At 36.0% G+C, this 14,389-nt stretch overlaps 1 protein-coding gene across 1 annotated transcript in view; it reads right to left on the bottom strand.

Moving 5' to 3' along the window:
- Positions 1 to 14,389, bottom strand: part of Kcnq5 (potassium voltage-gated channel subfamily Q member 5) — a 544,104-nt gene that overhangs the window by 72,473 nt on the left and 457,242 nt on the right. The window contains exons 6-7 of the mRNA XM_027928097.2: positions 8,810 to 8,920; positions 2,937 to 3,032 (exon numbers count right to left, since the gene is read on the bottom strand). Of these exons, the coding sequence (XP_027783898.1) occupies positions 2,937 to 3,032; positions 8,810 to 8,920 (207 nt within the window). The remainder of the gene's footprint in view (positions 1 to 2,936; positions 3,033 to 8,809; positions 8,921 to 14,389) is intronic.

The raw sequence follows: 14,389 nt of genomic DNA on the forward strand, positions 1-14,389 counted from the left end.
AGAGGCAAAACTCTGACATGGGTTGGGAGAGTCTTTAAATGTTAACCCCAAAGCTCAAAAAATGCCTATATGAAGGTGCAAAGTTGCTTTTTCAAAAGAGTAATGGATTTGGATTCAGACAGCAAGAATTTTGGTCCTAGATTTTCCTAGGCTTATCTTGAGGATCAAGTAACATTGTGTATTAGAAGTACTCTGCAAACTAAAAAGCACTTCATGAGTCTTAAACATTATTAATAAAAGTTGTGACATTTGGGCAGGTATTCAAAACGTTACTGAGAGCTGATTTCTTTTCCCAGACTGCTCCACTTGAAATGAAAAGTTAATTTAAATGAATCATGCAAAGATATTGACACAGCTAAATTTGCTGCAAACTTCTGGGGTTTTAAGCTTTTCCCTAAAACCCTGAAATGCTGGTTAATTTAGTTCTATCACCAACCAAATGACAAAGCAATCTGGGCATCTCACTTGCCCTTGTAGGATGAGAGTGGCTCTGGCTTAAAACAAATGAGATTGCTTTGGGTCTTGATGCTTTGTATGTTCAGCAAATCAAGTCAGGTTTATTGGGTAAGAAAATGAATGATCAGCAAATGAGGCTTGCTTTTCAATCTAGTGCATCCTTAAAAATAAATTTCTACAAGATATAATCAAGGCCTAAAGCCCTGAATTCTGTCCAAAAACTACATCAAGGAGAAGCAATGAATTAATAGTCATATTATTCCTATGTATAATAAATAAATAAGTTGCATTTGAATGAGCGAGCAGTTACTTTTTAAATTAGTAAATTCTATTTTGATTTATGAAACTATGATTATATTTTAAAGGTGTTCTTCAACACTTCAAGTACTGTATTTTCTATTAGTTTCTGCTTAAGAACAATATATACTTTGGAAATTTAAGTTAAAAAAATTCATGATTTTGCTCTATTTTTATCTCAATTTTTACAAGTTTAATTGCTGATTGTGATATATGTTATATAACCAAGTTCCATAAAGTAAAATTCTAAGCCTCCAAGCAAATCTGTTCAATCAGCATCTTCTCCACCTTTTATAGGTTACCTGTGCTGCAGGCCTTGCCTTAGTTAGGCTGTGGACATATAAATGCCTTGCTCCAGTGATTTAATGCAGGAAAACAGCAATTTATTTTTAAGTTCATTTGGAAATTGTTTTTGCACAGTTTAGTAGTTGATAATGACAAGTCAGATCAGAAAAGTTCCTGCAGTTTTTCCTCCACATATGTATTATGTAATATGGTATCCAATAGTCACTTAAAGCTATTGAGCACTTGAGAAGTATCTAGTACTACAAAGGAATGGATTTTTTTATTTTAATTAATTTATATTTAAGTAGTTACATGGAATCTGTGGTTATTGTATTGGGCAGAATAGCCCTATAGCATCACAATTGATATATGCAGAGAAATTCCTACAACAGCTCACTTGCTAACAGAACAGTTGATATTCTAAGAGGTTTTAAGATGTAAGAGGTAAGATGTGTTATTGGCTCCTTAGAAGGACAGGGTTTGGTGCCCAGATGGAAGCAAGAAACCTATCAAATAACCTTTCACTCACAGGTTGGAAACATTTTTCTAGAGGGAAGGGATATTAAAGAGAAGAATATGTAAAGAGAAGATTTTATTAGAAGTGTGGCTAAGTGCTAAAGGACGAAAGGCTCCGAGTTGGGGGCTGGGTGTTTTGTGTGTGGCCTCCTTTCATTCTGCTGATCTTTGTTGGGTATCAGCTCATACATTCTTAGTATTTAGAGGATCTTTTCCTTTAAGAAAATTAAGTTTTCTTTCTCTTTTGTGCTCTTTTAAAGCTGGAAATTTAAAAAAGTAGACACTCTCAGTGGTTTGTATTAGAAGTCATGTGGAAAGATCCATTTTTAGTCAATAGTTGCAGAATAGGCCGATTTCACAATTAATGTTCTTATTTAGCCATTAGACATGAACAGATCTCTTTCATGGTATAACCGATGTTCTCTCCTCCCTCCTTTCCCTAGCTCCTCCTGTACTGGAGGTATTGCAAGGCTAAGGGTTCAAGTGGTTGCTTCCTATTACATGAAGACAAGCCTTCAAGTACCTGGGACTGCCATCCCAAACACCTCCAGTTTAGAAGTTCTGGAGCTTAAGTCCCTGGCAGAATTGGGAAAAAACTTTAGATTGTAGAATTATCTTATCTATAATTAAGTACCAACTTCACATTATGAGTCTGGCAAAAAATATATTTTGTGATTCTTAACCTGGTTCTAGGATGGTTCCACACCCAAAAGATATGGATAGCAAGAGGATAGCTCATTTCTTTTAATGCTAAAGCAAATTCTGAGTTATCATAAAGAAAACAAAATGCTTAACAATCAATATATGGTGAGCTAGCCTCAAGTAATATGCTTATTATTTCATATCCTCCATCATGGATGTAACCCTTAATCCCACCAGCTCTTAAAATAAGATAACTCTTTCAAGTGATTGCCCTAGACAACATTAAAAGCAATTTCACGGGCACTAAACTTTGACGCTCTAAACACATCTGTTGTTCTTCAGCCTGGGCATACATCTGGCTGGAGGAAGCTAACTGTCACGCAGGGAACAAGGCCATGTTCTGTTTCATTACTTAATGATCAGTTATGTTTCACCAATCATTCATAAGACACATTAGGTCATTCCAGGAGAAACCAAACTGCTCATTTCTACATGGTCTTGCTGGTAAGGTTAATTAGTCTGAATAATGCTTAGATCATTTGCTGAAAAAATATATTTCAGTTGGGAGAGAGGAAATACCTGCCCAAACCCAAGACTGTTCATTAAGTCCTGACTTTATTTTTTAAAAGGAGACAAAATAGTAGCTCTACAAAAAACAAAGAAGCACAGAGATTTGAAAATGACCCATCCAGCACTTATGGAGACAGATGTTGTGGTCTACCTACTGAATTGCCATTTACCTGAATGAGGTTGGCAGCTGGATTCCTTCTTTTCTCGAAGTGTTTCTGGCGGTGCTGTTCCTGTACTTTTAATGCAAAACCTGAGCCAAGAATGCCCTGGAACAAAATATAAAAATAGCACTTTTAAAAACAAATTTCAAAAGTACTGTTAAATAATATAAGTATTTAAAAAACTGCTAAAATGAGTCTGAGAAGACAAACAGTGTGTAACTTGTCCAGAATAAACATGTTACATACTAAAACAAACACTATTTATCTCTATTATAATAGCGTCAGCTAATGGCAAGTTGTTAGGCAACATTGTCAAGAGATATAACAACTTCTGTTCTTTAGCAAATCAACTAGGGTTTGCCTTTTTCTTGGCTTTGCTGATATAGTAATAGGCATCATAAACACAAATATAATTTGCTATTAAATTTTTTTTTTGTGTGTGGCCTTCTCTGTGACATCTCTTTGTGTCTAAATTGGAGTGAGTGGTCTTATCTAGTGATAGCATTTTGAGGACATGAATTCTGGATTTTGACTTTGAGAGAATTAAAATCTTGCTGCTGTGGATATGGGAGGACTTTATCCGTTTGACAAAACTCTGAAGTTATATATTCTTGATCCATGAAATGGGGGAGGGCGTGTTTCAAGTCTGTCCTAGTTATAATCCTTCATGATGCTATAATTTTACAAATAAAGTAAAAGAGAGTGGAAAATTATCCAGATGAGACAAATAGGCACTTAGTTTTGAAGAAAGAGGTTTTCCATTTTGCCTGTCTATATGATAGAGACACGAGCATGGGTCATTGCAAAGCACACTCTGTTTTTCCTGTTTTCATCTCACACTATTAGCATTCCTTACCTTTTGGTTTTGGCTCACCTATTCAGATTTTGGGGTTAGTAAGATTAGTATGTTTATGTTAGTTTTTGGCTAGTTTTCTTTCTGTCTGCTTATCATCTTGATCTGCCAAAATCCTGGTTCTTTGATGTTCCCCTCTCCTTTCAGTTTGCTTTGGTCTAACATTTGTGAAATCAGGATGCTTTTCGTCTCAGCCTTGCATTGGCTTTCAGAGATTGCTACATTCAGTCTCTGGGCTTTGTCTATACTCTCGACTTTATTGGTATGAGACTTGGAACTCCACTGCTTTCAAGTTTGTGGATTTTATTTGCTAGCTATAAATTATTAGCTTTTTATTAAACTTCAAGGAGTCTAACCCTTAGGTTAGAGATGGACATCTTAGAAGCACTAAGTCATTATTTGCCATAGGTAAGGAATGGTTGCTTTCCTTTTCTTTATGTTTTTTTAAAGTAGTTCAAGGATGATACAGGCTGTCTGGAGAGGTAGTGGGTTTATTTCATCTCTTGGAGGTGTTAGTTAAGTTTTGACTGGGTGACAGTTTGGCTAAGATATTTTTGGGCTCTAGATAGCTTTTAACCTTCCCCTTATCTTGAGATTCCACAATTCTGAGTACATCTGTGACAATAACCAGACAATCAGTAATGCAATCATGTTTAAAATACACAATTATAAAATAATACTATTTGCTACTAATGAGCAATGACCTACTCCATTACTAATTAGATAAATGACTGTCCTATGTAATGAGCAATGACATCATAGGTTCTGCTTTCCATCTCTTTTTTTCAGTGCATGCCTCATGCTGTCTAAGATTTCCATCTCATACAGGTTGTGATTATACAAACTAAGCTTTAGAATAACTTGGTTTCTGTGATCTGGTTTGCAGATTTAAACAATATTTACCTCCACTTGGAGGTTATACAAATGGCTTTCCATTTCCAAATCCAGATCAACTCTAGTCATTTGTAATTCCTAATTTTTTTATTATGTAAAGTTATTTAGGAAAAATTGATTTATTTTCCTTTTAATGTTCCTGTCCATGCAGTATAAACATATAAGAGAATATAAAACCTCAAAATTTATAGCACTTATGTATAATATGTATTAGATGTATGTACATTATATATATATTGTATATAACCAATTCTTATGGAACATAAGATTTTGTAGAAGTTGAATTAACAGCCATAACTGCCAGTTTTGAGCACTTGTGTAGTTATGAGTTTAGAAAATGAAGTCAGGCCTTATATGGCACAACTTAAGTATCTACCAAACAGACTAAAATTTGCTGAAAGTCATGTTGGCTTTGCTTAGAAACCTATATTAGTAGGTGGCAACTGTTTGCTACATATCTCTTGCGTCAGATTGTACATTACAGCAGTTATTAAACCAGGTCTGCTCACTGTCTCACTGTGGCTCCATTCCAACTTTCTTCCACCTCTCTCTAAGTATACAGCTCAGTGCACCTAAATAGAAGTCTTCTAAGTAAAGTCTGTTATGATATATATATATATATATATATATATATATATATATATATACACATACACACATACACACACACACACACACACCATGGCTTAATCTTTCAACATATGTGCTATCCCTTCAAATACTGACACCAATAATACAGATTCTTAGAAACTGAGTTTTCATTCATTTTCTAGGAAAACAAGGCTTAATTTTTTAGGTTTTAAGTTTTAGTACTAGTCTGAGTAGTGCTACATAAATACTAAGTAGAAAAAATGTTTTGCTAAACATTTTAAATATTTATCCCTCCTTATCTTCCAGCTTAAATGAGCCTAATTTGTATCCCACACTTGGAAAACAACCTCTGCCAAAAGACTTTTTAACAGTTGTTAATATTTTACTATATATAATAATTATATTTGTTAATATTGTTAATGATTATAGAGGTTAATATTTATTTTTTGAAAGGTTAATGTCCTGAGTCAAACAGAACTAGTCCTTGCATTGAACTTATTAGCTGAATGTCTCAAGCAATTCAAACTGCAAAAATTTCTTCATCAGTAAAAAGATACCTGTAGCAGGAGTATTAGTGGGAGGGAGGGAGCACCCCAAAGAGGAGAGAGACCTGCTCATCAGGGTGATGCCAGGATGCAGGGGCTGTCTCTGTGAGCTCTTTAGTCTAGGCATAGAAAGGGCCTCAGAAGAAGTCACACAGGATGACCTGTATGACTCTTTGATGTGCAAGACACTCCTTCAGCATTGAAGGTAAGATGGGGACACCCTGATCTTCAAGTTTACTGGGTGGGAAAAGCCTGAAACTGGAGTGATCACAATCCATCTCTAACTTTCTCAGCAAAATGCCAATGTGTCCTCCTAAATTTCAATCAGACAACACTGTTGGCTGGCAGGTGCACATAACAAAATGATAACTCAGCACCTCCTGCCAGGTTGCAGTAAAAGATCCATAACAGAGGCAACTTTTCTTGGCGTTGTTAAGAAATGTTCTGTTCTGTGTGAGCAAATTCTTCAGGTTTCCTGTGTTACTTTAATTTGCATATAAAATTGTAATCATTTTACCAGAAACATTCCCAGGAATGGCTAGTCTCTGACCTTTAACCTAAGAGCAACACAGCTTAAACTCCCTGCAACATTTCTAGAGTTTCATTATAGGGCACGAGGCATTTCACTTTGCTGGAGACAGCTAGCTTCCAGGGGCAGGTTGACCCTAACACTACTTGGCCCCAGGTCTTCACACACTTTGAACACTTAGGTCTGCTCACTTCTTACAGATATTCTTTTCCTTCCTTTGCTGTTAACCTTTCACCATTTCTCCCCATTGTAGTGTTTGTTCTATCACTTTTCCTCTATATTTGTTGTTTTTAATCCTTAAAGAATTGTGAAACTATATGGGTCATTTTATTAGAATGATGAAGAAGACTAGATTATGAGTTAGGTCTCAAGTGGCTTTGCTACAAGACAGCAGATACACCCCTGTCTATTTAATTACATCTGCTATCTATGTTAGCTAAGGGTAACTATAAACACAAAAGAAGCAGATATTTGGGGCCATTATTTTAGGAACAAAAATCACAAACTGTGTTTCACTGTTCTTAAGTTATTTTCCTGCAGGAATCTAATTGTTCAGTGAGTCTCTGCCCTGTTCTGGATTGTTCAGAATGCTAGAGGATTTGGCTTTGGATAAGTGAATTTATTTATTTTTTAAAAAATTCTCTTTGATGTCATCATCTTGTAGGAAACATGTCTTTTTATATTCATGAGGTAAAGGGAAGTAGCATTTAAGTTTTCTTTATAACAAGCCCTTGTCTTACATTATCATATTGGTTGTTTTTTTCCCTTTTTTTAAAAAAATGTTTTATTTGTTCTTTTTAGTTATTCATGACAGTAGAATTTTGACATCATACATATATGGAGTATAACGTCCCATTCTTGTGATTGTACATGGTGTGGAGTTACACTGGTTGTGTATTCAAATATGAACATAGGAAAGTTATATCTGATTCATTCTACTATCTCATAGTGGTTATTCTTCACAAAATTTCTCTGGGTTCAATAATTCTTCCTCCATTGTATCCATGCAGAAACATATTCAAAGTCACTCCTTGAACTGAATTATGTTCCCCCTAAGTTGATATGTTGGAGTCTTAATTTCTAAACCTCAGAATATAACCCTATTTGAAGATAGGGCTCTTCCTGAGGTAATCAAGTTAACATAAGGTCATTCAAGTGGTCCCTAATCCAACATGACTGATGTTCTTATAAGAAGAAGAAATTTAGACATGGGAGACATAAAGATACAGGAAGAAGATGTCGTCGTCCTCAAGCCAAGGACAGGGTCCTGAAACAGATGATTCTCTCATGGTTTACAGAAGGGACTAATCCTTCCAATACCTTGATTTTAGATTTCTATCCTCCAAGAACTGTGAGACAATACATTTCTATTATTTAAGACAACCAGTCTGTGGAAACTTGTTATAGCAGCCATAGCAAACCAATATAGTCATATAGTATGTGACAAATAATTCAAACTCAGGTCTAATGCCCAAGCATGTGCACAGTCTTTTAAATCTCTTTTCTGTGAGTTTGAGTGTTCTGAGGAAAAACCAGCTGGTCAATATGGAGCTGGGCACTGGCTGTCAGAAGGACCAAGAATGCCCTTTGCATTTATTAACAGGAAAGGGAGGATCCCCATGAAATAAACGGTGGAGCTGAAAAGCTCCCTCTGACCCACTCCCTTGGCTTTCTTTGGAGGGTTGCTCTCAAGTTTCTCCTTGGCAGAGACTGTGCCATGGTATTTGTGTGTGTCTGGAGGACACGACTATGTTCTTCAAGTTCACCTGTGACTACCACCTCAACACTCCATTATGCTGACTGCCTCCCTCACCTCCCAGGCAGAGGGGACAAAAGTTAGAACTTGGAAACAGAAACTATAATATTTCCTTCAACTGCCAGCAAAGAAACAAGAGGATAAAATGATCAGAAAAATAAACTTCATTCATTAAGTAGAGAATAATCAGAAACTTGTGGGAAGAAAAATGTGTTCTTCATTCTGATAAGATGCAGAAACAGCTCATTAAGAAAATCAATGACAGTGACACAAAGAATAAATCACTGGACACATTTAAAACCCTTTGAGATCATATGTTTTTCTTTCAAATGAATCTCCACTTGTGCATAGCCATCTATTTAGTAGCACATGTTGTAAACCAAATCAAAACAATCAGTTTAAAATGAAGACATCTTTAAATCTTCACAAATATTTAAAATGTTTCGGGGGCATGCTGATTGAAAAGGTGATGCCATCTGAATTATTATTTGATCATAAAGACCTAGCTGGTATTAATGTCTAAGTGCTTCTGAGGGAAGACCATATTTTATAAATTATCCACCTAGATATATTTAGAAAAGTCAACGTTATATTAGAAAAATTAAATTTGTCAGTGACATAGATATGTTCCCAAGCATACCAATGTATGAAAGCTGACTCCACTAAACCTCTAAGACCTAATTGAAGCTGCTTTATTGATGCAAAGATACTCACGGCAGGAAGTGCAAAGAAAGAAATGCCAAGGAGTGCAAAGCCCGCGGAAAGCAATCTTCCCAGCCAAGTTAGGGGAGTTTTGTCTCCATAGCCAATAGTGGTCAATGTAATCTAAAAACAAAATAAACAGAACTTTCAGCTTAAGTACTTGAGAGGGAAGTTAGGACCCATGAACAGGAGACAAAGCAACATTTCCACTAAATCATTACTCAACAAGTCTTGTTGGCGCATTTTATTGCTGTGCTTTAATTTTCCATGACGCATAACAGAACTTTGCTTTGTTTAAGGAAAGGAATAACCTACATAGTTGTTTCTCCCATATAACAGTTTTCCATCTTTTCTAAGTGTATTCAGGGAAAGGTTATTTAAGTAAGCAGATAATCATCAGTGATACAGAAATGATAGCACTGCAGATTTAGGACTGGATCAGAACCCCAAACAATAATTTATGTTAATTAAGGCTGTCCATCCATTACCTTGGCAGGCACTTCCTGAAGTCTTAGTGTGTGCAAGGTACATGTCATGATTTGTAGTGGAACAAATATGAGAGGTACACAGTTCTTGGCCTAAGATATTAAGGGAGGTGTGTCACACACAAATAATTAAAACACAAAAATAGGGCAAAGCAGGGATGGTGATGGAGGCACAAATAAACTGCTGTGGGATTTTAAGGACAATTGATTGTTACTGGCGTGGAGGTTAAATAGGTTTTACTGGGGAGATGTCGATCATGGCTAGGTTTTGAAGGAGGGGTAATATTTTGAAAGACAGAAATGATCAAGAGTGGCCTCTGGGGAGAGGAAACAAGTGACCAGCGGCACAGCGGTGAGAACATACAGGACATTCTGAAAAGTATAAGTGGTTCTCTGGGCTGGGGCATGGTGGGTTTGAAAAGGGTTAGTGACTTCCTCAGTTTCTTCCATTACTGTTTTATAGTTTTCAGTGTATAGGTCTTTCACCTTCTTATTCAAAAATTCCAAGTTTTTATTTCATTTTTTTGATGGCTATTGCAAATGGCAATATTCTTTTTCTTTTTCAAATTTCTTTTTCAGAAAGTTTGTTGTAAACATAGAGAAGCTAACAATAGAAGGACTGTGGGGTGTGTTTATTTTGTATCCTGCAACTTGACTGAATTTTTCATTGTAACAGGTTGTGTATGTGTGTGTGTGTTTAATCTTTAGAGTTTTTTCCTACGTATAAGACTATGTACTCAGTAAACAGTAGTACTTGCACTTTTTCCTTTCTTGTTTGGATGGCTTTTATTTCTTTCTCTTACCCAATTGCAAGGACTTCCAGTGCTATAATAAATAGAAGCGGCAAGAGTGGGGCATCCTTGCTCTGTTTTGGATCTTAAAGGAAAGACTTTCAAATTTTCACTGCTGAATATAATGTAAGCTATGGACTGTCATGTTTGATCTTTATTATATCAAGTTACCTTTCTTCTTTACCTAATTTATTGAGAGTTTTGATCATGAAATGATACTGATTTTTTTCAAAGGCTTTTTCTGCATCAAATGAGATGATGTGAAATAAACTAGGCACAAAAAAACAAATACCACATGGTCTCACTTAAATGTGGAATCTAAAACAATTGAACTTAGAAGCAGAGAGTAGAATGGTAGTTACCAGAGGTGTGAGTTGGGGAGAATGAAATGTGTTTTTTTTTTCTTTAAAGAGCAGTTGCACAATGTTGTGAATATGGCTAATTATAGTGCATAGGATATTTCAAAATTGCTGAGAATAAATATCAAAATTCTCACCAAAAATGATTTGAGGTGTTTGAGGTGGTAGATACATGAATTAGCTTGATTATTATATATTATATTGATAAATCATAACATCCCTTGTACCTCATAAATATGTACAACAATAATCCATCAACATATAACAAAAACAAAGAGCATTAGTAGAACAGGGGGTTAACTAGATTTGCTCAAGATATCTTTTTATTTTGGGTTACCATTCTGGGGATCAAATCCAGGACCTCATACATGCTAACCAAGGTGTTCCACTGAGCCACATCCTCAGCCCCAGGAAGTGTCTTTGAAAATGATAATCAAAGCGTGTCTCTCCCATGGTCAATCAGCTCCAGGGGCCCCTATAGCCCTAGAACAAAGTCCCAGCTCCTCTCCAAGGCCTTCAGGGTTTTGAATGATTGGGCCTCTTCCCACTTCTCAGGCATCTTCTTCCATCACTCTCCATCTCATACTGCATCCATTAAGCCTGCCCTGATGCTCATCAGCACACTGATCCTTTGCTTGCCTCTGGGTCTTTGCACTTGCTATTTTCTTTGTGGATTTCTCTTACTCCCAGGTCTCCATTCAGGTAGCTGCTCAATTGTCAGCTCCACAGAAAGACCAACTCTGATTAATGGGTACAGTTGAATAAGAGGAGTAACTTCTAATGTTTTATAGCACAGTAGAATAACTAGAGCTTTCAATAATCAATAAAATATTTTAAAATATTAGAAAGGATTTAGTATGTTTCCAACACAAAAAAAATGATAAGTGTCCATAACAACAGAAACGGCAATTAACCTGCTCTGATTATTATACAGTGAGGGTTTGTATGTATCTGCATTTGCTATATGTCAATTAAAAATAAAAACAAATCTAAAAATGACTATCCCTGATCACCTTATTTAAGATTTTTCCCTGCCAATTGTTCCCTAAATCTTTACTCTGCTCATTTTTAAAAGATTTTTCTTTTTAAAAATAGTTAATTTATTTTAATTAGGTATATATGACAGAATGCATTTTGATTCATTATACACAATTGCAACACAACTTTACAATTCTAGGGTTTCACATGATGTAGCTTGGTGCCACATGTGCAGTCATACATGTACCTAGGGTAATGATGTCCATCTCATTCCACTATCTTTTCTGCCACCATGCACCCTCTCTACTTTCCATTCTCTCTGCCCATCCAAAGTTCCTCCATTTTTCCCGTGTCTGCCCCCTCCCTGTTATGGATCAGCATCCATTTATCAGTGAGAACATTTGGCCTTTGGTTTTTTGGGATTGGCTTACTTCGCTTAGCATGATATTCTCCAACTCCATCAATTTACTGGCAAATGCCATAATTTAATTTTCTTTTAATGCCGAGTAATATGCCATTGTGTATATATACCACAGTTTCTTTATCCAATCATCTATTGAAGGGCATCTAGGTTTCTTCCACAGTTTAGCTACTGTGAATAATGCTGCTGTAAACATTGATGTGGCTGCATTACTATAGTATGCTGATTTTAAGTCCCTTGGGTATAGACTGAGGAGTGGGATAGCTGGATCAAATGGTGGTTCCATTCCAAGTTTTTGAGGAATCTCCATACTACTTTCCAGATTGGTTGCACCAATTTGCAGTCTCACCAGCAATGTATGAGTGTAACGTTTACCCCACATCTTTACCAACATTTATTGTTGTCTGTATTCTTAATAGCTCCCATTCCAACTGGCGTGAGATGAAATTTTAGAGTAGTTTTGATTTGCATTTCTCTAATTACTAGAGATGTTGAACATTTTTTAATGTATGTGTTGATCAAATTTTTATCTTAGCCCATTTATTGATTGGGTTGTTTGATTTTTTTTTTTTTTGGTGTTAAGTTTTTTGAGTTCTTTATATGTCCTGGAGATTAGTGCTCTATCTGATGTGTGTGTGGCAAAAATTTGCTTCCAAACATGTAGGCTCTCTGTTCACCTCATTGATTGTTTCTTTTGCTGAGAAGAAGCTTTTTAGTTTGAGTCCATCCCATCTATTAATTCTTGATTTTATTTCTTGAGCTTTAGGATTCTTGTACTCTGTTCATTTTTACTTATAGATGATATCAATATCTTAAATAGTATATATTGATTAAATTTACTTGTTCGCTGGTTTCCCTGCTAGAATGTAAAAATCATGTAGGCTCTGTCTATGTCTTGCTTACTGCTGAATCCAAGCACTGTGACTGGTATACAGTAGTAGTCACTCAATAGATATGCACTGAATGAATTAAAAAAACCTTAGGTGGTGGGTTAAGAATTCTGTTTCCTGTTTTAAAGCAAGGAAATACTTATGAAAGGTTTTTAAGGCAGTGTACATTGAAATTGTATTGGTTTTAGAAATTGAAATTTTAGCAGAAAATGTTTAGAATGGGTTGGAGCAGGGAGAAATGAGAGGTGGAGAAAACAGTTAAGAGATTGTATGGAAATGAAAAGTAGAGAGACATGTTTAGGAAGTTCAATAGAAATACGTTTACTGCATGTCTGGGGTAAAGGGAAAGACTAAAAAATGACTTTAAAAGTTCAAGTGGCAAGATGTTTGTGGCATAAATAAAAAATACAACAATGAAAAAGAGAAGGTTTTAGAGTAAAGGTGAAGAGTTTGTTTTTGCAAATAATGGTTTTTTAAATGTCAGTGTGACGGATGTAGTCAAGTCTAGCAGGAATTTGAGAACGAGAGCTTGATTTTGAGAAAGATTGGGTTTGGCATGATATTTGGGTTTTGAAATCTGGCACAGAATGATCCTTGAAGCTTTGCACATAAATGACATTACAAAGTAAGAAAAGAAAAGGTTCAAGGACACCGTAGGAAAGAGATATTTATGGGATGGAAAAGAAAGAAGAATATCGTTCTTCAATAATAGAAAACAATTTAAAAAGCCTATATCAATGAAACCCTACTGGAGAAGAGAGGGACTGTCACAAAGGATCAGGAAATTCCTGATGTTACAGAGTAATAGGGAATCAAAAGAATGAAGATTGAGAAAAGGTACCAACATCTTGGGGATAAGCAGTCGTGAAGGAGCCCTGAGAGTGATTGCTCATGTCATGCCATCTTACCTGGGCTTTGAAGGGGAGGGTACCATTCTGAGAGACAGAAACGATAAAAGGAGATAGACTCCAGGACATGACCTTGCAGAAGCATTCAGCTGAGCAGGAAATCCTTCCTAGGAGAACTTTTTTTCTCTTCACTTCCATGTTTTTTCCTGTGTTTCTGGTAGCTCATCTTCTGTGGCTCTCTCCTACTCCTTTCCATCTTTGGGCATTGGATTCCTAAGATTTGACTTTAGGTCTTTTAAAGATTATTCTTCTTGGACTTTCTTTTTTTCTTGCTTTCTTTCTCTCTCTCTCTCTTCCCAGGTGATCTTAAATGTTCTTATGGATTTAGGTACCATTTTTATGCTGAACCCACCCGATTTATATTTTTAAGCCAAGCCACTCTTCTGAGTTTTAAATTCACACATCTGTTGATATTTCTATTTGGATATCATAGAGTCATTAAACTGAACTCCTATTTTCTTCCAGTCTGTGAATTCCCAAATGTTTCCCCTTTCATCTTAATCAAGAGTACTACCATCCATCCAGTGGCTCATGTCAGAAGCCTCACAAGCATCCTTCTTACTCCTTTCTCTGGATGCCCCCCTCACTGAAATAATCAGCAAGTCCTGTTGTTTGCTTGTATTTATTTCAGTTATTGCAAATTCATTCCATTCTCTCTGTCTCCACTGCTACCCTGGTAGGCCAGAATGTTACAGTATCTGCTCTCTGTTTTTATTCTTGTCTTCCTCTATTTCCTTCTTTATATACTTGCAAGAAGTAC

This window comes from Marmota flaviventris, chromosome 6 (assembly GCF_047511675.1).
Source record: "Marmota flaviventris isolate mMarFla1 chromosome 6, mMarFla1.hap1, whole genome shotgun sequence".
Taxonomy (NCBI): Eukaryota; Metazoa; Chordata; class Mammalia; order Rodentia; family Sciuridae; genus Marmota; species Marmota flaviventris.